General features: G+C 46.7%; 1 protein-coding gene across 1 annotated transcript in view; it reads right to left on the bottom strand.

The window, feature by feature from the left end:
- SREBF2 (sterol regulatory element binding transcription factor 2) overlaps positions 1-22,143 on the bottom strand; it is a 65,838-nt gene extending 43,695 nt beyond the window's left edge. The window contains exon 1 of the mRNA XM_025881720.2: positions 21,895-22,143. Coding sequence (XP_025737505.1) covers positions 21,895-21,982 — 88 coding nt within the window. The 5' untranslated portion in view covers positions 21,983-22,143. The remainder of the gene's footprint in view (positions 1-21,894) is intronic.
- Between the last annotated feature and the right edge of the window lie 1,495 nt (positions 22,144-23,638).

Genomic DNA, 23,638 nt, shown 5'->3' on the forward strand with positions numbered 1-23,638 from the left:
GATACAAATGGCTGAACCAAGATTTGAATTGAGATCAGATTTAGGTTTATCTGAATCTCTCCTCTATGCATACTATTTTCCCCTAGAAAACAAACATTTCTTGGATTTTAATTTATGCTCATCACAAATTGGGAGAGAGATGCAAGAGAGATCTGGAGTGACAATAAAGTAAGGAGAATTTAGGGGTGTGTGTGTGGAGGGGGTTGCTTATGTAATCCATCTCATTACTTCCAATATTAAGTTCAATGCTAATGGAAGATTAATCTCAGGGTAAGCATGCATGTAACTGATTCACTGGGGGAAGAGAGGAGAGATATTTTTTGCCTGGCTATTTGTATTTTGTGAGCACATCTTCCTATTCAAATGATTCCATTTATTCTCCAAACGAGACTCTTGCAACCTTGATAAGATGCTCTTTCTAGAAGCCTCTCTCTCTTTTGAAAAATACAAATCAATAAAGACACCCATTAAGATATGCATTCAACAAACATTAACTGAGTTTGCTATGTGCCAGACACAAAATTAAATGCCTTCAAGAGGTACATGTTCTGATGGCAAAACCCTGTTACAAACATCTGCCTCGGCCAGGTGCCAAGTGTTAGGATAAAAAGAGGTACACAACGCGGGAAGAACCCGTGGTGTATGTTGCTTAAAAAGCTTTTGTTGTTGTTGATTTTTACTGCTATTTATCTGTTTCTGTGTAAGTATATATTTATACGCAAAGTTTAAACATGATTTTTTTTTTTTTTACTGGAAAAGCACCTCATTAGCACTGCCACCCAGTTGTTTTTGCTTTTAACACCTTGCTGGCACATTCACACATACTGTGGTACATAATCTTCAAATCACCCTGTGAGGTAGCTGTTTCAAGTACTCTTTGAAAAAAGAGCTAGTACGTGTAAAGCACGCAGGACACTGCCGACACGCCGACACAAAAGTTCTTGAAAAGTGGTGGTGGGTACACAGGAGGAAACAAGTCCAAGTCCAAAGCGGGGGTGACCCGCACACGGTCGTAGGCAGGCGGCTAAGCGAGCAGCAGTCTCCCCTTCTTCTTCCCAAGCCTGTGCTCTTTTCGCAAGCACCCTGCCCCAGGAGTCGCCCCAACAACCACACTGTGGGGCTTCCTCTCCGGAAGTCCCTCCTGGCGGATGCCCTGCCTCATGGGCCGGGCTCAGAATGCTGCAGTCAGTAACCAAACACGGCACCACCCGTGCAAAAGCCCCACCCCGGGACCCAGCCAATCCTTACCTAACACCAGATTAGGGGCATCAGATAGTTGGCACCCCACTTTTGAAAGGCTGTTCCTCTTATTCCACTTATTACGTTGAAATGCCTGCTCTGAGAAAGAGGTTAAGAAGAGACTTTGAACAACAACCACGAGGAAAAAATCTGAGCCAATGAGTAGTAACAATAATAAAAATAGTATAGAACTGTTAACAGTTACTAAGCTCTTACTATTTGTCAGCGATTGTGTTAAGCACTTTGCATGGATTTCCTCATTTAACCTCCGTAACGCTGTGAGGCAGACGCCATTATCGCCTCCACCTCACAGACAGGGAAAGCGAGGCACAGAGAGGTCAGGTCACTCGCGCACCGTCGCCCAGTCAGCAGGCAGCTGGTGGAGCCGGGGTCTGAGGTCAAGCTCTCAGCCGCCACACCGTACAGACAGACGCATTGGTTCTATTGTTGAATGGACGTCACCAAACGGACCCTGGCACCAGGCAGATGCTCGTTAAGTGCCTCACTCACGAATGAGAGCCAACATCCCCCACTAAAAAAGGGAAGGACTGTCACCTCCGGTCCTCCCGTAGTTCTGGCCCTTCACCTGCTCCGCCCTGCACCGTACTGCTCTCACTCTCCTGGAAAGAGACCGAAAGGTGAGCAAGATGCAGAGTGAGGTACTCCCAGAAACCGATCCTGCACGGTCCTGTTCTGGAAGACAAGGGCATCGCACTTCACAGTGCCAGGTAACCAAGGGTCAACAAAATCAGGTGCAAGCTGAACCACCCTCCTGACTCTACTGGGGGCAGAGTCTCCACAGCAGGGGATCTCAACCTTGTTCAGTCCTGAAACCAGCCAGGCAAAGGTGAAAGACCCCAACAACCCACCATCCCATCCTTCCACTCTACCACCCTCAAACCTCCCTAAGACTAAGGACAAAACAAATACTTGCAAAGAAAGTTTTTAAGTAGTGCTACCAACACCCACCCAGCACCTGCATATACTGTGTGTTATGGTGTTGGGAGCTGGAGGATGCTGAGCACCTAGCAGGGGAACCCAGCCTAGTGCTCCAGGACTCCAAAGGACTGGCTCCCCTCCCCCTCCCCATCTCACAGGGGAGACAGAGAAAGCCAAGCAACTCCCACCCACTGTGATAAGGGCAAGAATAGCCAAGTGCCTCCCAAAGAAAGGGCCGTCAGGGAGTGGAGACAGGACTGATCCATGCTGGATGGCAGTGGATGAAGAGTTTTAGGAGTCAGAGAGAAGGAAGGTTATTGCAGGCAAAGGAAACAGGCTAAACAAAACCACAGCACCAGGAAATGCCCTGCAAGCAGCTGAAATGGAGAGAGCATGGAACAGAGTAGAGAGATGGAGCTGCTTATAATTAAGTTGTGAAAGGCCTTAATGGCACCCTAAGCATTTGGCTCTTATTTCGGAGGCAAGGAGAGGCACAGAAAATGTAGTGGACATTTGCCACTTTTGTTGTTTGTCCAACATCTGACCGAGCCTCCCACTGACACCGATATTCCTTGTGGAGAACCCCCACTGGATGGTCTCAGTGGGAGGTAAGGTTTCCTGTCTGTCAGCCCAGATTCATGCAGACCCCCAACCAGGAGCGTGGCTCTTGCGGAAGTGACCCAGGAAGGCAGTGGGGTCCTCACCCAGTTGCCCCTGGGCTATCCTTAGCTGAGCTCTGCTGCTGAGCCTCCCTTGGTTCTGGCCCATTTGCCAAGTTTGGCTCTGCAGCTTTTCTGGTCAGTCTGTGTGCCACTGTCCTTGCAATAAACTCTTTTGTTCAGGCTAGCCAGAGGCAGTTTCCGCTGCTTACTGCCAAGACTCCTGACTAATGCAGAAGCACATGGAAGCAGCGGAGGGAGGCACCAGATCAAAACACGTTTGAGAAAGGTAACAACAGTTACCAGGATTATAGCCTGCAAATCCCACACATCAAGTGCCTTTCAAAAGGGCTGTTCCCTCAAGCCTAGAACATGACTCCTCTCTCCTGCCCCTTCAGCTGTAAGACCTCAGCTTCCAAGGTACCTCCACAAGAAACCTCTGATCCCACGTCTCCACTCCGTAGGTGCCCCTCCTGGATGCCATTCCAGACCTGTGGGTTTTTAGACACTTGGCAGTTTGAGAACCTCAGTCCTGTACTGTACTCTGGTCACACTGAATCCCATGTTCCCATAACATGCCCAATTATTCCCAACTCTGGTCCCCATTCTGTCAAAAATGAACACCCTGACACTTCTTTTTAAAGTTCTATTCACTCATCCTTCACATCTTGGCTCAAATGCCAAAGTCCCTGTGAAGATATTCCTAATTCCCTTCCTTAGTGCTCAAAAAACTTGGGAGTTTGTCCCTCTGTTATGGCCCCTGTTGCATTTCGCTTTGTATTAGATCTGGTTGTTAGGGGGTCAGCTCCCCGAAAGTCAGGACTGTTTCACTCATCTCCAATACCCCAAAGAGTCTAACACTGTGTTGTGAGTATAGTGAATACTCATTCATACTGAACTGATTTGAACAAATTTTTAAAATTATATTAAAATTTTAAAAAAATAACTTCTGACCAGAGCAGGGGCTCCTAGACAGGGCTTCCTGAGTCAAGGACACCTCCCACCTCCTTCGCACAGGGTAGGAAAGAGTATGGGAACCCGCGTTAGAAGGAACAAATTCCACTACTGACTCCACCAGCATGGGAAACCCTGGGCAATTCATTTTATCTCTGTCTCAGCTGTCTCAGCTGCAAAATGGGAATAAAAGTCAAGCATCTACCTCACAGCACTGTCAGGAAAGCAAATGTCTCAGAAGAACTTCTGAAAAACACAATGCTTCACCATAAGTTTCACACTTAGCAAGGCGCATAATCTCCCCGCTGCTGTGGGATGGTGAAGGCCCGCGCTGAGCAGACACCAGTTTAACAAAGCAGGTCTACATCTGGTTCGCAGCCAGGAATTTACCACTGGTCCAAACCAGATTCTGAACCCAACAGACCAGTTCCACCGGCCAGACGCGGAAGCCAGATTATAAGGGTCATTTTGACACATATTCATTAGCAATTCCAAAGGGCCTAAGTAATGCAGAAAGAGCCCTGCTTTTTCAGTTTCCAAGTCGGTCAATGGTTTAGGATTAGTTTCCCCAGGGAGCCTTACCTGGAGCCCAGCCTCTGGGATCCTGCTACTCTAAAAAAATTCCACCGAAGTCAACCAACTTTAACCCTTGAATCCTGTGGCCCGAAAATGGCACATTTTACCTGCACTCTGTGACTACTCCTTTGTGTCCTGCCCACCACACCTACAAAAGCCCTTTCAGAAGGAAGAAAGAAACATTCCAAAACTGTATTATAAAAAAGGCCCTTTGGTCCTAAGAGTCAACTTGCAAAGTGAAGTTCCTCTTTCATTCTCGGATACAGTCAAAAGAGAATGTCAGTTCCTGTCTTCTTCCTTTTATGTGCTTTGGTTCACTTCTTGCAGCACCTATGACATACATCTGCCCAGTCCCCACCTTTACAGCGGAAACTAAGGCTCAGAGAAGTGCTGCAGGGGAAGTCACCAGAAGGGCAAGTGACGAGGGAACAGAAGGCTGGCTGAAGACAAAGCAAGCCAACACCCTGCAACCTCCCCCCAACCCCCACTCCTGGGTGGGACTTGTGTGACATTCTTCTGGGAAGTTCCCAACTATCTTAATGTTAATGCCTTACTAGAGGGGTAAACAACCTTAACTTGGCAATGGCGAGGCCTCCCGTATCCTGTGAGTCTTCTTTAACATACAAAAATCCTTTCCCTTTTCCTTACCCTTCCCAACCCCTCGTTCATAATCAGCCACCCCTCACAACCCTGGGGCAGTAGCTCTTTCTGCCCACGGGTCCTGTCCTGTGCTTTAGTAAACCACCATTTTGCACCAAAGACGTCTCAAGGATTCTTTCTTAGTCGTCAGCTCTGGACTCCACCCCACTGAACCTCACTAATATTCTAAAACTTCATCATATGGTGCCCAAACGTAGGGCTTTGAGTCTTTCCATCTGGACTCTGACCTTCGGTGCAAAACTGGTGAGTACTTTCTCTCTTCCTTTACTCTCATTTCCGGGGCTCTTCAAGGAGTACGGTCTTACTGGAACACTTTCATGCCCATTGCTCAGGCTGCAATCCTCTAGCCGTGGCTACTCTACGGGGAGGAAAAAGCCTGCCTTTTGGCTGGAAGTTGGTACCTGGCCGGGATGGTAATAAGATCCAGAAACTCGATGCCTTCTCCTTATTCCTGTCCTTATAGAAAGTTGTCTGTCTTGGGCATGGGACAGCCACCTAAGTCACCAGGACGGCTGCCAATCTTAAGACTCCCTTGTGAGGTTTCCTCCTGATTGATCTAATGTGATCCCCTTCACATCCCTGGTCTAGCCACTTCTGGCCACGGGGGACCTCCACTGGGAGCCGGCTGAAACCAGTACCCGACTGAACTAAAACCCAACCGGGGACTGCTTCCTAGGGAAGTTGGCCGTAAAGACTACATGTGTTGGAATGTCACTTAGACCATGCTGGATTTCAATCTTTACTGTTTTCTGTCAGTGTTCCTCTACTAAAACTTTTCTAGCATTTTCCATGGGTTAAAAATGGCAGGGCAGTAACATAACTTTCAGGGTATCGGGCGACACAGTATCTTAGTCCATTCACCAGGCACCCATCGGCAGCCTAGGATGCGATGGGGAAGGGGAGGGACGCCGGCATCCCTCACACGGGGCCTTTTACAACAGGAATGCCTTCACAGGAAGGCAGGATGGTGATCAATAGCGATTTTTGTTAAGGGACACCTCCGGTCACTTTTGACACCTGGAACCTCTGACATACCCTGTGCGGGATGCCACCCAGGAGTCGGGGGGGACGGATTTTGGTAATGGACCTTCTTTACTTTTCTGGGAGCATGGCCTTAGCAGGCTTCTTTGGTTCCCAAGGACTCTCCCTTGGGGTGCCTTTTAACCCACTAGAAACAATTTGGATTACAAAACTCAGGAAAGGACTAAGCTCCTGTAACACTGCATGGCCTCTGTGGGATCTATCTGTTAGATCTCTGTAGGAAATAGGGCAAATGGACCTAGGGTAACTTCACTGCTCGCACCTAGGCCTTCATTGTTCTACACCAGGACCCCGACCTAAGGGCCTTTTGCAGAATGTGATTGCCCGATGTGTCCGCTAGTAAACCTGCTCGTGACATATTGGATGATAATTATCTAAATAGGCCTCCTCCGACCAAACCCTGGTTGCCGGAGGAAACACAGGCCATTCCTAGCAAAGGGGACTCTGGCTCTCTTTCTCTCTGTTCCTCCTAATAGATGTGGGGGCTTCTCCCTCACTCGCTTCCCGGGTTAATGGCTGTAACTGGAGCCAAATGTGGTTAGTCTCCTTCCGCAGGGGGGCTTTAAGGAATATTCCCTAGCAGCTGCCAAAACTCCCTTTGTTTCGGGGAAATCCCATCTTCTCTGGCCCGACATGGACTGCCTAACCCCTCCCCCCTCGTTGGCGGGGAAAACATGGCATCTGCGCCTCTATTGGAGCTGATGAGCTCTAAAACTGGGAGCTCTTTCTCCGCCTTCTGGCAGCACTTTGCCTCTTCTGTCTCCCCCTCCCCCTTCTGTTTCCGCACCACCTTGGGGGCGGCCTGCGTGACTGGCTTCCGTACCATCCTGGGTACCTCAGGCACCAGGGCTCCTTCTCCCTTCACTGTCAAAGAGCATGAAGAGCACCCCTGGACCTAACACCAACCACCAGTGTCTCAGGTAAAAATTAACAATGAGGAGGATCCAGGTGGAACATAATTCAGTATTTAAACTAAGTTAAGTTTGTTGGTTTAATTAAGATAGACATGTCTTTAAACTTAACAGCACTAAATGTGAAACTTATTCTATAGAGACTTACTGAAGGTCAAACAAGCTCGTTATTTCTGTTGCAAGTTGTTAGCAAAAAGATGACTAAAATGATGGTTAACTGTCTGTCTCAACAAAGTTTTCATAGAAGTTAAGATAGCTTTCAAAGTCTTGGGTAACCTGATACTTTAAAGTTTGCTTGAATAAATGGGATTAATTCGTTGGACATCTAGGACTTTTCCAAATAGGATAAAATGCTAAATCACTGATTACTGGACACGGGGATTGTGCCTTTTCACTTCTTATTGCAAAGAAACTAAAGATACTTAAATCTGTTGGTAAACATGCTTGTGCTTAACTTATTCACAAATTTGCCGTCTAAAAGAATTCTGGTGTAACAGTTCACAATTGGTTCTACTTAGTCTTCACTGGAGACTAAGGTTTCTAAGAGTGCAAAATTCTGCTAAATGTAATTAAGAATGATGGGAAATCTTTGGAAAGGAATTTTAGGTGTGGTCAGGATGGACTAAGATTGAAATGAATGGATTTTTATTTTTATTTATTTATTTTTATTTTAAAGGTACACTGGTGTAAGACTGAAATTCTCTTCTGTTCAAAAGACAAGGTTTCTTGAATTGTTCATCTGCTCTGGGTAAGAAAATGTAAACAAAGGTTTTTGTTCTTGTCTGTCCAGAAAACCAGTTTCTATATGTTTCGTCATCAGGTCTTCAATCACTTGGTTAAAACTTCTCAATATTAAAGGAGCTAAGTTTTGCTAACAACTATAGAACCCTACATATTTATTTGCCTTTCAAATCTCTTATTGTCACCTTGGTTAATAAAAATAATTGTTTTGTAATGATCTGTAATCCTATTCAAGCATGTGCTATATAACTTTCTAAGGTTTTAACAAACTTCCCAAGATTTAAATTGTAAATGAAGTCTCTCTAACTCATTAGGCCTTTTATTTGGTATGCTAAGTCACTCCAGAAGTACTGTTAAAACAAATGATAAGCCTTAGGTAACATTTGGGTAAATGCTATAACTATTCTAGAGGCTATATGCAATTCCTAAGTTTTAGTGGTTTTTTTTTTAAAGATTTTATTTATTTATTTGACAGAGAGACACAGCGAGAGAGGGAACACAAGCAGGGGGAGTGGGAGAGGGAGAAGAAGGCTTCCCTCTGAGCAGGGAACCCGATGCGGTGCTTGATCCCAAGACCCCGGGATTATGACCTGAGTCGAAGGCGGACACCTAACGACTGAGCCACCCAGGTGCCCCAAGTTTTAATGTTTTAATATAAGCACCATCACTCGATATTCTGGCTATTGAAGTGTTATGTGTCACAGAAATAACCTGATTTCCTTGCCAGCTATATTGTAAACTCTCATCTCATCAGATCTTTGACCATGTCTATTCTGATTTTTGGTCATCTATAATTGTTCTTACTCTCTTGCAAAATGAGTGTCATCTTCAAGGAGATTCACAAAAAGGACTTTTAGGACAAATACAGGTAGGTATTTAATATCTTTAAAATCCTAAAACTAAATGGGTAAGAATTTCCAGAACGGGGGCGCCTGGGTGGCTTAGTCGTTGGGGGTCTGCCTTCGGCTCAGGTCATGATCCCAGGATCCTGGGATCGAGTCCCACATCAGGCTCCCTGCTCGGTGGGAAGCCTGCTTCCCCCTCTTCCACTCCCCCTGCTTGTGTTCCTGCTCTCGCTGTCTCTCTCTGTCAAATAAATAAATAAAATCTTTAAAAAAAAAAAAAAAGAATTTCCAGAACTAACTAAAGCTGCATTCAAATAAAACAACAAATAGAAACATGGGACTAAATGAACTAAAAAGATGATTATAGTCTTGTCACTCTTGCCTGAAACTTTGCTGGCTCTCTAATGTTTACTCTTCCAGACTAAGGAGACTTTCTCTTAAGATGTCAATGACTTACAGAAATGTGATAAAATACTCATTTGTAAACAAACTGAAGCATTAACTTTTCTCTCTACCTGAACCCTCTAAAATTAAAAAGGTCTCAGTAAGTACTCTTTCATCCACGGCAATCACAGTCATTTGCATAAGTTCATGTAAGAATCTGTTACCCTTGTAACAGGACACCATCGGAAACATTGGTTATTTTACCAAGGTTTTGACTGGAATGTCCTATTTGAGAGAGACATGCATAGACTCAGATATGACCAAACAGCTTTAAGGAACTAAGGTTGACTTTATCAAACCTGGAGCCATAAAGCTTCTTGGAACTGTTGGCCTGATACCTTGCTTACAGAGTTCCCAGCAGCCTCACCAGGTGAGTAAAGAATGTCACCTCCGGGCAGGTGCAGGAACCTCAGGATACTTTGGGGATCTCCGTGAAGAGGAATTCGCCCAAATCTGCAGGTACTGCAGGCACGTCTAATGGCAAGTACTTGGCTTGGCTTCTGACCGGGAGAGGCTACTGAAAGTTCAACCTAGAGTTTCCTTATAAATAAGTTCCAGCAAAGCACATTCTAAAAAGATCTATATGATCAATCACTATTCTTGCTGAGCTTATGTAAATGATTAGGCCAAGTTTGTTAAAACTGGACTTGTTTTGCAAATTAGCCCTGATTTGGCTATATCTGGAAATGAGGACTATTTTAGAGAGAAAAATTACGTTTCAATAACCCACCCCTGCAGATGTTAAATCCTGGTTTTGATTATCCTTAAATGTTTGCTTAAGTTAAACAACTTGAGGTAAACTTCAGAGAAATTGCCACAAAAGCTCATATAGACAGTCTTTGTGCTTTTTATTCTGGGGGATAATAACAGGACCCCATGGGCATATGATTATTTGAACAACTGGAAAATGGGATCAATCCCCAACAACTGTATCACTCCACTAGCACCCTGACCAATTCTCTGTGGCCAGGATGATGAAATCATCCCCTAAAAGCCAGAGCATACCCCACTCTGTAGGGTTAACTATAGACTTGTGGAGGTAATGGATGACCCCACTTTCTTTATGATTGGACTGGATGATGCACCTGGGGATGACCTTATCTCTTGACAAGTCTAATCCCACTTGCCAGTGAGTCCTTATAATTAGGGTATTAATGCTCTACCTCAAACAAAAAGGGCTTCTTGGTTTTGTCTCGAAGCCACCTCCACGGATGTACAATTGCAAACAAAGGCTTTAGCTGAGACTACAACACTGCTCCTGGTAAAAGGAGCCTCCAAGCTCACTTCGGGACAGTCCCTGACTGGAATGACTTCCACATCAGATTCAGAATGCCTTAGAGACCAAAGGCCACCAATAGATGATGGGAGGCCGACTTATTAAATATCAGGCAATACTTATAGAGATGCCTGAAATAACACTTAAAACCTGTCAAACTTTAAACCCAGCTACCCTTATACCTGGACCCGACCACTGTACTTTTATAGAGCCTAACTGTTCAGAGGTTATTGAGTTGACCAGATTTAAGACACCCCTATTAAAATTGCGAATGAGGGCGCCTGGGTGGCTCAGTCAGTTAAGTGACTGCCTTCGGCTCAGGTCATGATGCTGGAGTCCCGGGATCGAGTCCCGCATCGGGCTCCCTGCTCCACGGGGAGTCTGCTTCTCCCTCTGACCCTCTTCCCTCTCGTGCTTCCTCTCATTCTCTCTCTCTCAAATAAATAAATAAAATCTTTAAAAAAAAATAAAAGTAAAATAAAATTGCAAATGACAGCTGATTTACTGATGACAATAGTTTCCTGGAAAAAGGAATAAGAAAAGCTGGGTATGCTATAGTCATTCAGCAAACATGTCTGAATTAATAGCGCCCACCTGTGCTTTGCTATTGGCAAAAGCCTTAAAAATATTTATACTGACTCCAGGGCGCCTGGGTGGCTCAGTAGGTTAAGCGTCTGCCTTCGGCTCAGGTCATGATTCCGGGGTCCTGGGATCGAGTCCTGCATCAGGCTCCTTGCTCTGTTGGGGAGCCTGCTTCTCTCCTCCCCACTTGTGCTCTCTCTCACTATCTCTATCTCTTAATAAATAAAATTAAAAAAAAAAAGGATTTATACTGACTCCAAATATGTCTTTCTAGTCTTACATGCCCTTGGAGTAATTTCTTTAAAGAAAAGGGGATTATTATCAAGCCATAACTCCCCAGTCAAATATGGACCTGAAATTATTGCATGTTCAAAAAAATGGCCCTCCAAAATCGAGTAGCCCTTAAAATCCTGACTGCAGTTCAAGGAGGCCCAGTATTAGATGGCTGGCTCCTGGCTGGGACCCAGTGGCTATGCAGCTCTAACCTGTGGCCATGGCTTCCCCCAGGCTGGATAGGCCACTGTACTCTGGGTTTTGCCTGGATGCATGGACACATTATTAAAACCTTCACCAACCCAGCTAACCCTTGAAATTTAAAACCATGGTGGACATGTTCTGTGTCTCATTGGTATAACCACCTAGCACCCAACCTGTACCTCTTTGAGACTGGAGAATGTTGTTTGACACATGGTCAAAGCCCTAAATGATATCCAAAACAGTATTCCTCTACTAAATACTTAAATGACTCAAATGCATAAAGCAGTTCTACAAAATAGAATAGCACTAGATGTTTTAACTGCTGCACAAGGTAGAACTTGTGCTAGTATACAGACAGAATGCTGTGTGTACGGTCCAGATTACCACAAAAGACTTCTGGGTTTCTACCTGACATGAATACTCAAATTGGTCCTTTAAATGATCTCTTCCCTTTAGTGATTGCTTTAAACTCCTGGACTGCAAGAAAATTGTCAAAGGTCAACCATCAAAGATCTTTTATTCAGACCCCTCTTTCTCATTATAATATTAACCTTATGTTGTCATTTCTGGGTCTCCGTGCCTAGCGTCAAGACTCCTTCACTGCCGTAACTTCCAGCTAACACATGATCCTTTCTACTCAAGGAGGTTCACATACGTTGACCGCGTTGGATTCAGCTGCCTCCCCCTTTTGTAACTCCCTAAACATTCCCCAACTGAACCAGTATTGACCCATAGGTAGGGACACCTCTATTCCCCTGTTCAGCAGGAAGACATTACAGAAGATGAGACCTTCCACCTTCAACAACCTTAAAGATTGAAGGGTCAAAAGTGTTCGGGGGGGGGGATGATGAGGGAACAGAAGGCTGGCTGGAGACAAAGCATAAGCCAACACCCTGCAACCTCCCACTCCTGGGTGGGACATGTGTGACATTCTTCTGGGAAGTTCCCAACTATCTTAATGTTAATGCCTTACTAGAGGGATAAACAACCTTAACTTGACAATGGCAAGGCCTCCTGTATCCTGTGAGTCTTCTTTAACATACACAAATCCTTCTGAAACCTCCCTTTCCTTACCTTTCTCAGCCCCACAGTATATAATACTATGTATATACATAGTACATACAATAGTAACACAGAATATATAATCCTTACCTTTATGTAGTAATACATAGTATATAATCCTTACCCTTCCCAACCCCTCGTACATAATCAGCCACCCCTCACAACCCCGGGGCAGCAGCTCTTTCTGCCCACGGGTCCTGTTCCGTGCTTTAGTAAACCACCATTCTGCACCAAAGACGTCTCAAGGATTCTTTCTTGGTCATCAGCTCCAGACTCTACCCCACTGAACCAAACTTATATTCTAAAACTTCATCACAAGCACAGAGCAAACCCCTCTTGATAAACACATGTCCCTAAGTGTGTACCTGAGCAGAGGATCCAGGGTCTCTCTGGCCTTTGCCCACCACACCAGCTTGTGTTTGCAACCTGGAAGCTCGCTTACATCAGACAGATGTAGCACAAGATACAGGAAAAGTACACGGGTTTGGATTTAGACCTCACTCTGGAGTGAAGTCACCATTCTACCACTTACTAGTTGTGTGATCTAGGCCTCAGTTTCTCATCTGTAGCGTACCACAGAATTGGGAGGAAGGATTAAAAGCAAAAACGCATCAGGAAACGACATATGTAAAGGGCCATACACACTGCGTGAGGGCAGGGTCCTTGCTTACCTGGCCAGTGCTGTACCCAGAGCCCAGCACAACACAGGCCCTATGTTAAGGTCTCAACTGCAGGCCTGCCTAGACAGAGCGATTGCAAAACCTAGTGAAGGATAGAAAAGTAGAGGTGACTGCAGGGACAGTCAATAACTAATAAAGACGAGTCATATTCATCTAGAGAACACCGGTGACTTTTAAAGTTCAAAGGTAGGGGCGCCTGGGTGGCTCAGGTCATGATCCCAGAGTCCTGGGATCAAGCCCCGCATTGGGCTCCCTGCTCTGCAGAAGCCTTCTTCTCCGTCTACCACTCCCCCTGCTTGTATTCCCTCCCTCACTGTCAAATAAAATAAAATCTTTAAAAAAAATAAAGTTCAAAAGTAGGTATTATGAGAACTGAGCTGTTTATAACAAAGGGTACTCCCTAAAATGTCCGCTGATTTTGGTGAAAAGTAGTCTTAAGAGAATTACAATGAATGGAAGCAACTTCCAGAACATCATTTATAGTGATGGAAAGCCCCCAAATTTTTCTCTAAGAGGACACACTGAAATTTCACAGCAGCAAGGGCTGCCACCCTGAAGCTACATGAAAGAGAGCCCAGACAGAGAAGAGAGTCCCAACAAAACAATGTAGAACAAAAAATCATTTTTCAAGTCCCCAGAGCTGAAAATAAGGAATGGCTGAACATTAAGGAGCATTTTTTTAAGGAGGCTCCATGCTGGGCATGGAGCCCAACGTGGGGCCCAAACCTACAACCCTGAGATCAAGACCCAAGCTGAGACCAAGAGTCGGACACTCAACAGCCTGAGCCACCCAGGTGCCCCAAGGAGTAATTTTAAAAGTAAAGAGAGCAAGCGAACCAGATGAAGGATCACTCCAAGAAACCAAAAGTGGCAGAGGTCACAAGCACAAGGGTCCTCGGCCAGCAAAGGGAACATGTGAGGCACAGGAGGGGATCATTCAGAAAGCTGGTCACTACCAGTGGACTGCCCAGGGGTCTCGAATACAGAAAAGTCAATGAGGCACCGGGAGGCCCGGACAGAGGGATCGCTACATGTGTACTGTCGGGGGCTGAGGGAGTGGCATGAGCTCTGAAATGGCACACGTGTGGCAAAGACAGGCAGAATAAAGGGACCAGAGTTCTGGACTCTGCAGGGACACCAAGGGGGAAACAGGCCCTCTTCTACACACTGGTGGTGGTGTAAATTGGTACATCCACTGTGGACAGCAGTTTCCCAGGATTTCTCAAAATCGAAAATGCACAGGGCCAGAACAGAATGTTAGTTCCTGCCCCTTCCTTTTATATGTTTTAAATAATTTGATTCTGTGGCATCTATGAGGTATCCCCATCCCCACGTGGACCCAGCAATCTCACTTCTGATCATTTATCCCATACTTACACCTGCACATGTGTGAAATTATGAATTTACAAAGCTAGTTACTGTAGCATTGTTTTGGGTTTTTTGAATTTTTCTTTTTTTAAGTAGGCTCCTCACCCAGTGTGGAGCCCAACTCGGAGCTTGAACTCAAAACCCTGAGATCAAGACCTGTGAGATCAAGAATTGGATGCTTAACCAACAGAGCCACCCACGTGCCCCGCACTTTTTTTTTTAAGATTTTATTTATCTATTTGACAGAGAGAGACACAGGGAGAGAGGGAACACAAGCAGGGGGAGTGCGAGAGGGAGAAGCAGGCTTCCCACGGAACAGGGAGCCCAACGCGGGGCTCAATCCCAGGACCCTGGGATCATGACCTGAGCCAAAAGCAGACGTTCAACAACTGAACCACCCAGGCACCCCCGGCATTGTCTTTAATAGCAGGACTGGAAACACCCTCAAATGTCCATCAAAAGGGACCGGATGAATCTGTTACCGTGCATCCATGAAATGGAAAATCATGCAGCAATGAAGAGTGGAAAGATCTCTAATACACACTTAAGTGAAAACAAAAACAAATGCAGAGCGCAGAAGAACAAAGCTTGTTGCATGCTACCTATTTGTGCGGAGATAAAAAAGGGGAGCAAGTGTTAAAATCCACACCTATCTGCTTATATTTGCATTAAGGAAGTCTTGAAGAAGGTAAAAGAAACCACAGAATGAATTACTTGCGAGGAGGCGGAGCTGGTGGGTGCTAAGCAGATGGGGGCAGGGCTGAGAGCACAACTTTTCACAGTCCCCTCTCACGTGTTTTTATTTCGCCATATGAACACATTGCCTTTTTGAAGATATACAAATATTTTCCAATCAGCACAGTAATTAGAGTAATGTAGAGCACTGGAGAGTTTCCAAACTGGAAGGGCCATGGCTGGTAGTGTGAAGGAGCTGTAACCCACCTCGTGATGTAGAGTCCTCTTCGGGAAACACGCACCAAGCAACTGACTCCAAAGTGACTTGCTCCTACGTGTTCAGAACAATAGTATTTATGTTGATGAAAAGCTGCAAATGATGCAAATGTTCCACGGGACGTGGATATGTAAGGGCCTGCCTATTCGGGTGGATTACCCCCGGTTACTCAACACCTAGCAACCAGTAAGTGAAAACGTTACAATTTGTGCACACATTAATAATAAAGTTCAGACAGAATCCAGAGAATACAGATACTTTGAGAGTCAGAAAGCCCTTTTTGAATCAAGTTAAGAACTTTTTAAATTATGAATTGGAGAAAAGAAAAGATCCAGTGGAGACACACAAAATATATTTTTTTAAATGCCAATACATGAGTTGAGTAGGAGAACGACAGAAAAGACTGTTCAGTAACATTAGGCCAAAGGCCTAGGTGTGAATGCAGAACAGTTGTTTGTCAAGGGCACAGCCAAACAGATCCGAGGAGGAGGAGAAACCCAAGGAGACTGGTTCAGTGGTCTGAGCAATCCCAGAAAACTTTATCCCAGGAAACAGAACTAGATGAGATCAGGAGCTAAAATCAGGTAGAAAATAAATAAGCTGTGAGCAACAGTAGCTCATTCTACCCAAACATTAGCGACAGTGATATATTTTCAAGTGTCAAAACAAAGTTTATGTCATGAAAAAGATCTACACATGGGTAAAAAGTCTATGCTTCACCTCACTGAGCAGTTTCCCCAAACATGACTCACTGGAGAAACGTGTAATCGGTTTCCACCCTCTCTGCACCTCAGCCTCCCAGTGGTGTGCTGGCCACACCCTCCCAACACTCAACCCTGGCTCATCAGGTCGGCCACTCCAAACTCCCCTTGGATCTGGACACCTGGCCGTGGGCCCACACAACACCCTGAGCCTGAAGTGCTATCCTTGTCAGACACACCTTTACAGAGCACCTCTTCAGTGTTAGGTAGTGTTGTGGTCTCTGCCAAAGATGGAGCTGACTGCAGGGAGAAAGACAGCAGAGGACCAGGCAGTGCTACCCAAAGGCTCAGGAACTGGAAGTTCCTCCGCAGGCTGGGGCTTGGGGTGGGCTACCAGCAAGAGGAGTGCATGAATGCAGGTGTCTGACAGAGTGAGCCCCCCAAGTAGGTACAGTGAGTGACAGTTCGGTCACATCAGTGTATATCACCATGGAATTCAGAACACCAAGGATAAAGATCCTACAAACTTCCAGAAGTGAAAACAGGTGGCACAAAAGGATCAGGAATCGAATGATACCCGATTTCTCAACTACCAGAAACGAGAAGACAATTAGGCAATGCCTTCAAACTTCTGATACAAAATTATGTCCAACCTAAAATTCTAAACTCACCCAAACTATCAAATTGGTGTGAGGTTAGAAAAAAGATATTTTAAGACAGACAAGCCCCCCCCCCCAATTTACCTCTAATGTACTCTTTCTTAGGAAGCTACCCAAGGATGTGCTCCCATAAAAATTAGGGAAAAGGGGCTTTAAATTCCCCCCCCCCCCGGGGTAATGGCTAAAGTAATCCCACAGTAAGTGTGGGACAGTAGAGCTAGACAAACAGCAGATGGGGCAAAAAGAGGGAGGGCTTCAGAGGAGATGGCGACAAGGGGGATAAAAGCAACTAACACCCTACTGAGAGTTTCTGTCACAAGAATTAGGGCTGAATTCATTGCCAGAACATGGAAAGTAAGCAAGTGAATAACTGGTGCTATTATAAGTCCGAGGAAAAAAACAAACTCAAGAGAAATGGAAACCTCCACCCAAACAAAAGCTTGTACACAAATGTTCCTAGCTGCTTCATTTATAAGAGCCAAAAAGTGGAAACAACCTAGATGTCTATCAACTGATTAATGGATAAATAAAACATGATGTCTCCACACAACGAAACACTAGGCTACAACACAGATGAACCTCAACACTATGCTAAGTGAAGGAAGCCACATATTGTATGATTCCATTTAGGTGAAGTGTTCAGAATAAGGCAAATCCAAAGACAGAAAGTAAATGAGCTCACTGAAAAGTTTCTTCAACCTTCTCCAAAGAAGACAGCTGCCTCTACTTGCCATCACCCACTCAGTCCTGACGTCTTTCTGGCTTATCTAGACTTGGACCCCTCCATCTGACTGCTCTGTCAAATGTCGACCTCCTAATTGCCAAATCCCATGACTCCTTTCACGGCCCTGCCATCCCTGCTGTCCTCTGCACCACTATTCCCATCATCCACTAACCCAAACCTTGAAAAGCTCTCCCTCCCTTAGTTTTTATTACACTTTCCTCAACTGATCTGACCTCCCAGTTCTATCTTCTCTCACCTCTAGCCTCAACTCCAGTGACTACTCCTCAATCTCCATCCCCAGTTTTGACCTTCTCCCGAGTACTGGCCTCTGATTTCCTAGTGAATGACGCCCCCCCTCCGCCCGCAGCCACCAGCACCTCAATTTCTGCCCAGTTAAAGACAAATGTTTATCATCCCCCCAAACCAGCTCTTCCTGCTGGCTTCTGAACTTGCCCAGTGCCCCAGGATCAAAGCTATGATGGGATCTTAGAATTCCACCTCTGCTCTGCCTTCAGGGTGAGGCCTTCGCTGAGGCCCCATCCTGTTATGTCCACCATCTTGCACGACGGCCACTTCCTATCCCAACCCCATCACCCTCTTAGTATCATCATGCCACACCCGGATGCCCGCAGTTCCCTCCTAACTGGTCTCCCTCACTCCAATCTTCCTTGCCCATCACCACACTTAAATTTTCTTAAAATCTGTGACTAATGTGTCATCACTCTACTTAAAAATCCTCAGCAGTTCCCTCTACATTCCACAAAACACGTGCATTAGGTATGAAGACTTTCCAGTTTGGCTCCAACTCACCTTCCAGACCTTATCTTCTATCATTTCCTTACACACACACACCACCATAGAGTCCAAGAACTCACTAGCAGTCCTTTATCTCTAAGGCAGCTTGATCCTCCTCTGCCATGTGCTTGTCACGCTGATTCTGCCACCCACCCTTCTGGGTCTCATGAGAAGGACACCTCCATCACTGTGCCTTTCCTGATCCCAGTGGAAAAATATCTCACCTTTCTGCCCTTCCAGAAGACCTGGTTTATCACAATACATGAGGCACGTTCTCATAATACAGCTATCTGCCACAAAAGAAAGTGCTCTAGACATTCTATCAACAGGGGCCTTGGGGGCCTGGGACAGCAGAGCATCCTGGAGTGGAACAAGGCCCTGGAGATCAACTAACACAACAGGTTTCTTTGTTGGCCTTACAGTATGTTTCTTTTAAAAAACAAACAAAAAACACTTTGAGCCAACATTTAAAAATGTGGCTATTTCACGTAAAAATCCTGACTTGGGCATCCCTTGAAAAAAAGACAACAGATCTCACTTCCAAGGGGCCTCCCTTGCCTACCCAGTCTAAATTAGTCTGCCCTGGTCATTCTCTATAACATGGGTCCATTTTATTTTCTTCATGTGTCCCGCCAGAAGTGTTCATTTCAGTTACTTGTTCAGCTTGTGTTTCCTGTGTATGCCTTGTTCAAAGCTATCCTCTGCACTCTGTCCATCATAGGGGTACTGAGAAGCCACCTAAGAGATGTGCTGCATAAATGGATGGATGTGGCCTCCTTGGACTCACAACCTCGAAGGGCACTCATGGATTATAGCAAGAATGAAATGGCCCAGTGAAGCATTCTTGCCCACCTAGACTTCCTGGAGGCAGGCATGAGAGCTCCAGGAGGTTGCCAAGTACCAGCCCCCATCACACACACGAAGTAAGTGTATGTATTCATACTCAGTCTCTTCTTCCTTACCTGACTGGCTCCTAGAAGCAACTGATCTAACCCAACCCCAGGGGCTGTGTCTATTACAACTTAGAATCCTGCCCAGCCCAAGGTCACTGGATTCATTCAGGCACTCCACAAATATTTAGTTCTAAGTGCAAGAAATACAGCATGAAGGAAAGAAAAGGACCTGGCCCTCATGGAGCTGACATTCTTGAGGGGGAATGGATGTGTAAGTAAAATACAGGGATATCTGTAACTGCAGACCACTTGCCTTCAGCCTATCCAACCCTTCTTGTGCTCCAAGACCCCGGTCAAAGGCTACCTCCTTGGAGTGGTCTTCCTGGTATGGCAGTCTTTACCAAGCTCCTTCAATTTTGACTTTCACTTACTGCTCTGAGCAACTATTAAATAAAACAACTGAGCAACTAGGAAAATAAAATAACTCCAGACTAATTTAGACTGCGTAGGCAAGGGAGGCGTCTTGGAAGTGAGATCTGTGTCTTTTTCAAGGGATGCCCAAGTCAGGATTTTTACGTGAAATAGCCACATTTTTAAATGTTGGCTCAAAGTGTTTTTTGTTTGTTTTTTAAAAGAAACATACTGTAAGGCCAACAAAGAAACCTGTTGTGTTAGTTGATCTCCAGGGCCTTGTTCCACTCCAGGATGCTCTGTTGTCCTGTTCTAAGCCATTCTATACTTAGCATTACAGTTTTGTTGTTATTCATCTTAAGTTCCATAAGGCCAAAAATTCTCTTTCCTATCTTTCATGTTCCCTACAGCTCAGAAACCAGAGCTGGCACTTAAATGCTTGTTGACCAATTGAAGACAGGGAGTCATGTTTTCCCAAATCTGGTATGGGGACCTGTGAAGCCATTAAACCACTGTGGTAGTTTCCAGAATGTATATTTTACTCAGAAATCTACAGAGGAAAGGCTAATACTTAACCACTAGGAAATTTAACACATTACAAATTAAGATAAACAAGAATCAGTTATGGAATGAGAAGGCAAAATGCACATGAATTTCTTCGTGTGAGCTGGCTGGTAGGCAGCCTCAGACTTACTTCTTACTGGCTGGGTAACCTTGGGGAAGTTAATGAACCACCTTGAACCTCTGTTTCAGGATCTACAAATGGAGATGAGAGTAGTATAAAAGATGTTATCTACTTGATGAAAACTGTTGTTAAGGATTGAGAACATTAATGTGTGTGAGTGCTTAACACAGTGCCTGCCACATAAATGCTCAAAACATGTTAGCTGCCCTTGTTAAATTCCAAGAACCTTTCTTCTCCATTTGTTAACACATCTCTGTATTTAGGAGCACTTAACGGAAAAATCTGTGGTTAGACCGGGGCTTCAATTAAGGGTCTTAGCTCACTGCCAGGATGACCAAAAACAGAAGGCAAGGACAAGTCAAGGGGTTAAATGTCACAGAAGCAAAATGAGAAAGAGATCCTTTCCAATTAGCTGCTGCCACTTAATCTTTTCCCCTAGAAGAGAATCTTCTGCTGCCTCAGTGTCTTCATCTGTACGATGGGGATGGAGCCGCCCTTCCTGCCTAGAAGACCATAATGTAATCCTGGACATGATTGCACTTTATAAACTCAAGAGCACAATGCACTTGAGTTAGTGCTTAAGAGCACGGGTTCTGGGCAACCTAAGGTGAGTGACCTTAAACAAGCAAACATCTGGCCTCAGTCTCCCATGGGACTGCAGTGAGAAGTAAATATAAAGAATTGGGGGACTAGAACATCAGAAGAGCCCAACTCCTGAGAGTTACTATTATGGTTATAAACCTGTTCATTGGACTCTTCACCCCCAGGGGTCAGGTGAAAGCCTGATATAGTGATACAAACACTAGCCCAGGAAATGGGCTCTGTAACCAGCTGGTTGACCTTGGGCAAGGGGCTGACCCTCTCCAAACTTTGGATTCCCATGGTCACAAAATAAGAACACTGCAAGAGAGAATCCCTGGGCTCCTACCAGCTCTTCCACTCCGCTGTTAAGGTCGCCGGAACAAAGGCTACCCGCTCCCCAGCCTGTCCCCGAAGGGCCACAACTCAAAATTCTCGCTGCTCAATTCCCTTTGCAGCGCGACAGCAGGAGCGCCCGGGTCTCCATTCCCAAGAGAAGCGTCCACACTCCGCCGCCACCGCTCGCTTCATCAGCAACTTGCTTCTGCAGCCGCTCCCTGCCCAAAGTTTCCCTGAACGCCAGGAGACCCGGCCGCGGGTCAACCCCGGGAAGACCACGGATGAGAGCGCAGAGCCTGGGGACCCCGTTTCGGTGATCCCAAAGCCGCCTCCGCAGCCGGGCGGGGGAGTGACAGGTGCGATGAGGAGCCGCGAGCAACGGGAGAGCGGGACCCGGGCGGCTCGTGTAGGCGCGCAAGGGAGGCGGCGGCCGCGCGCTCTCCTCAGGCCGCTCCCGCCGGACACTTGCGACGCCCCCGGCTCCGCGCTCCGGCCCCACGACCCCCGCTCCGCTTCCGGACACGCGGCGCCGCAGAACCCGCAGCGCTTGAAAAGGATGGGTTCCGCCGGGCCGACCGCGCGTGCTGATTCTTCCCGCGCTAACCGGGGCTGCGGGGGGTGGGCGCACGCGCACCCGCGCGCTGCCGTAACCCCTTCCTCCCCGCGCGCCCCCGCACTCCCACCCGCCCACCCACCACTCACCATCGATGTCCCCCAGGGTCAGCTCGTCGCCCAGCTCTGTGAGCGTCTCCATGGTCTCCAGACCGCCCAGCTCGCCGCTCTCGTCCATCGCCGGGCTCGGCTCGAAGGCCGCCCTACCGTCCCGCTCAGGGAGACGCGGGGGCGGTGCCGCCGCCACCGCCCATGACACCCGACAGCCTCCTCCCGGTACCGCCTCACCGGCCGGTGCCAGCTTCCGCCATGTTTGCGCCGCGCGGGAGGGGCGGGGCGGGATTACCCCGCCCCAACCCGCGCCCTCTGCGGCCCCGCCCTCAGGCCGCGCGCCCCCTTGTTTGTTGTCAATGGGACCAGGCTCTTCGTGACCAATCAGCGCGCGAAGCGGCGCGTGGGGTGATGGCGCGTCATCGATCAGCAGCTTAGATTTGCATAGCAAGGCCCCACCCCTCGCGGGCTCTTAGCGAATGCGAAGAGAGGCCTCCGGGTCCTCAGCCCAACCTTCCTCCCCAGGCTTAAAGGCGTCGCTCCTTTTTCCGTTGGGTCGGCTTCTACAAGCTATTCCATCCACCGGCTGGGGGTTGAAGGGTTAACACTCTCCGCCCCCGCTTGCTGGTCGCCCCCGGAGCGAGCTGTGAGCACATTACGTCATCTTCCCAGCTGCTCCCCCGCCCGGCCTGCCTGGGAGAGCGGGTAGAATCAAACCTGGCCCCCCAACGCTGGGGCCCGGAGGAATCTGGACCCTTCAAGTCGCGTTCCTCGCAAGCCCCTTACAAAGGCAGAAATGGAGGCTCGGCGCAGGCCGCGAACTGTCCCGAGGGCGGAGTGCATTTTACAACCTCTCCGCCTTTGCACCTGTCGCAACCACGCGCCAACTCCGACGGTCCTCACCCGGGGTACCTCAGAACAGCCTGCAGACTTTTTAAAAGCAATGCTAGTGCCCGAGACCACCACAGGCCTCCTGGGGTGTGTGTGACCCGGGCAGGAGCATTTTCACAGTGCCGCAGATTCTAACGCGCACCCCGCCCGCAGATACCCACTCCTTCAAGCACCTCCTTGCCCCATCTTGCAGCTGGTCACGATGTAAAGAAATGTGCAGACTGATAGGAATTTATCCTGTAGAATCAAAGTATGAGCGCTCAAACAAGTGCGCAAATATGGAAGTTCAGAGACGTTCACCACAAAGTCCTCCGTAACTGGGACAAATTGGGAAGCCCAATAAAGGAGTGGATGAACAAATTACATACACACAATGGGATGCCATGGCATCATTAAAGATTAGGTACACAAACGTCTACCGACGACTCTCACAATACACTGTTAAAAAGGGACCGTCTGTTTCCTAAGAGAGCGCACACAGGCCACGTGGAGCCAGACATGGATCCACTTATGTATGCAGTGTGACCTCGCGCTGCCTGAGTAACTGCTCTAAGCCTCAGTTTTAAAATCTCTAAAATGCAGGGAAAATAATGTCCTCTCAGAGTTTTGAAGATTAAATGAAATCATTTGCACATTCATTTGACAGTATTTATTAAACATCTCTGACAGGCAAAAAAGAGGCAGTTCCTTACCTCTGAGAGCTTCCAGTAGTGAAGGGAACAGACATTAAACAGAAGTAAAAAGCAGACAACGGTACAAGTAATCAAGGGAATGTACTGGGTGTGATGCAACTAACAAAGGACTCTAACATTTAAGATGAAACCTAAAATTCTGAAGAATCATGTCTGGTGTAGCCAGGGGAACAGATGATACGGGCAAAGGCCCTGAGGCA

Source organism: Callorhinus ursinus, unplaced genomic scaffold, assembly GCF_003265705.2.
Source record: "Callorhinus ursinus isolate GAN/ISIS: 27379988/994484 unplaced genomic scaffold, GSC_fseal_2.0 scaffold48, whole genome shotgun sequence".
Classification (NCBI taxonomy): Eukaryota; Metazoa; Chordata; class Mammalia; order Carnivora; family Otariidae; genus Callorhinus; species Callorhinus ursinus.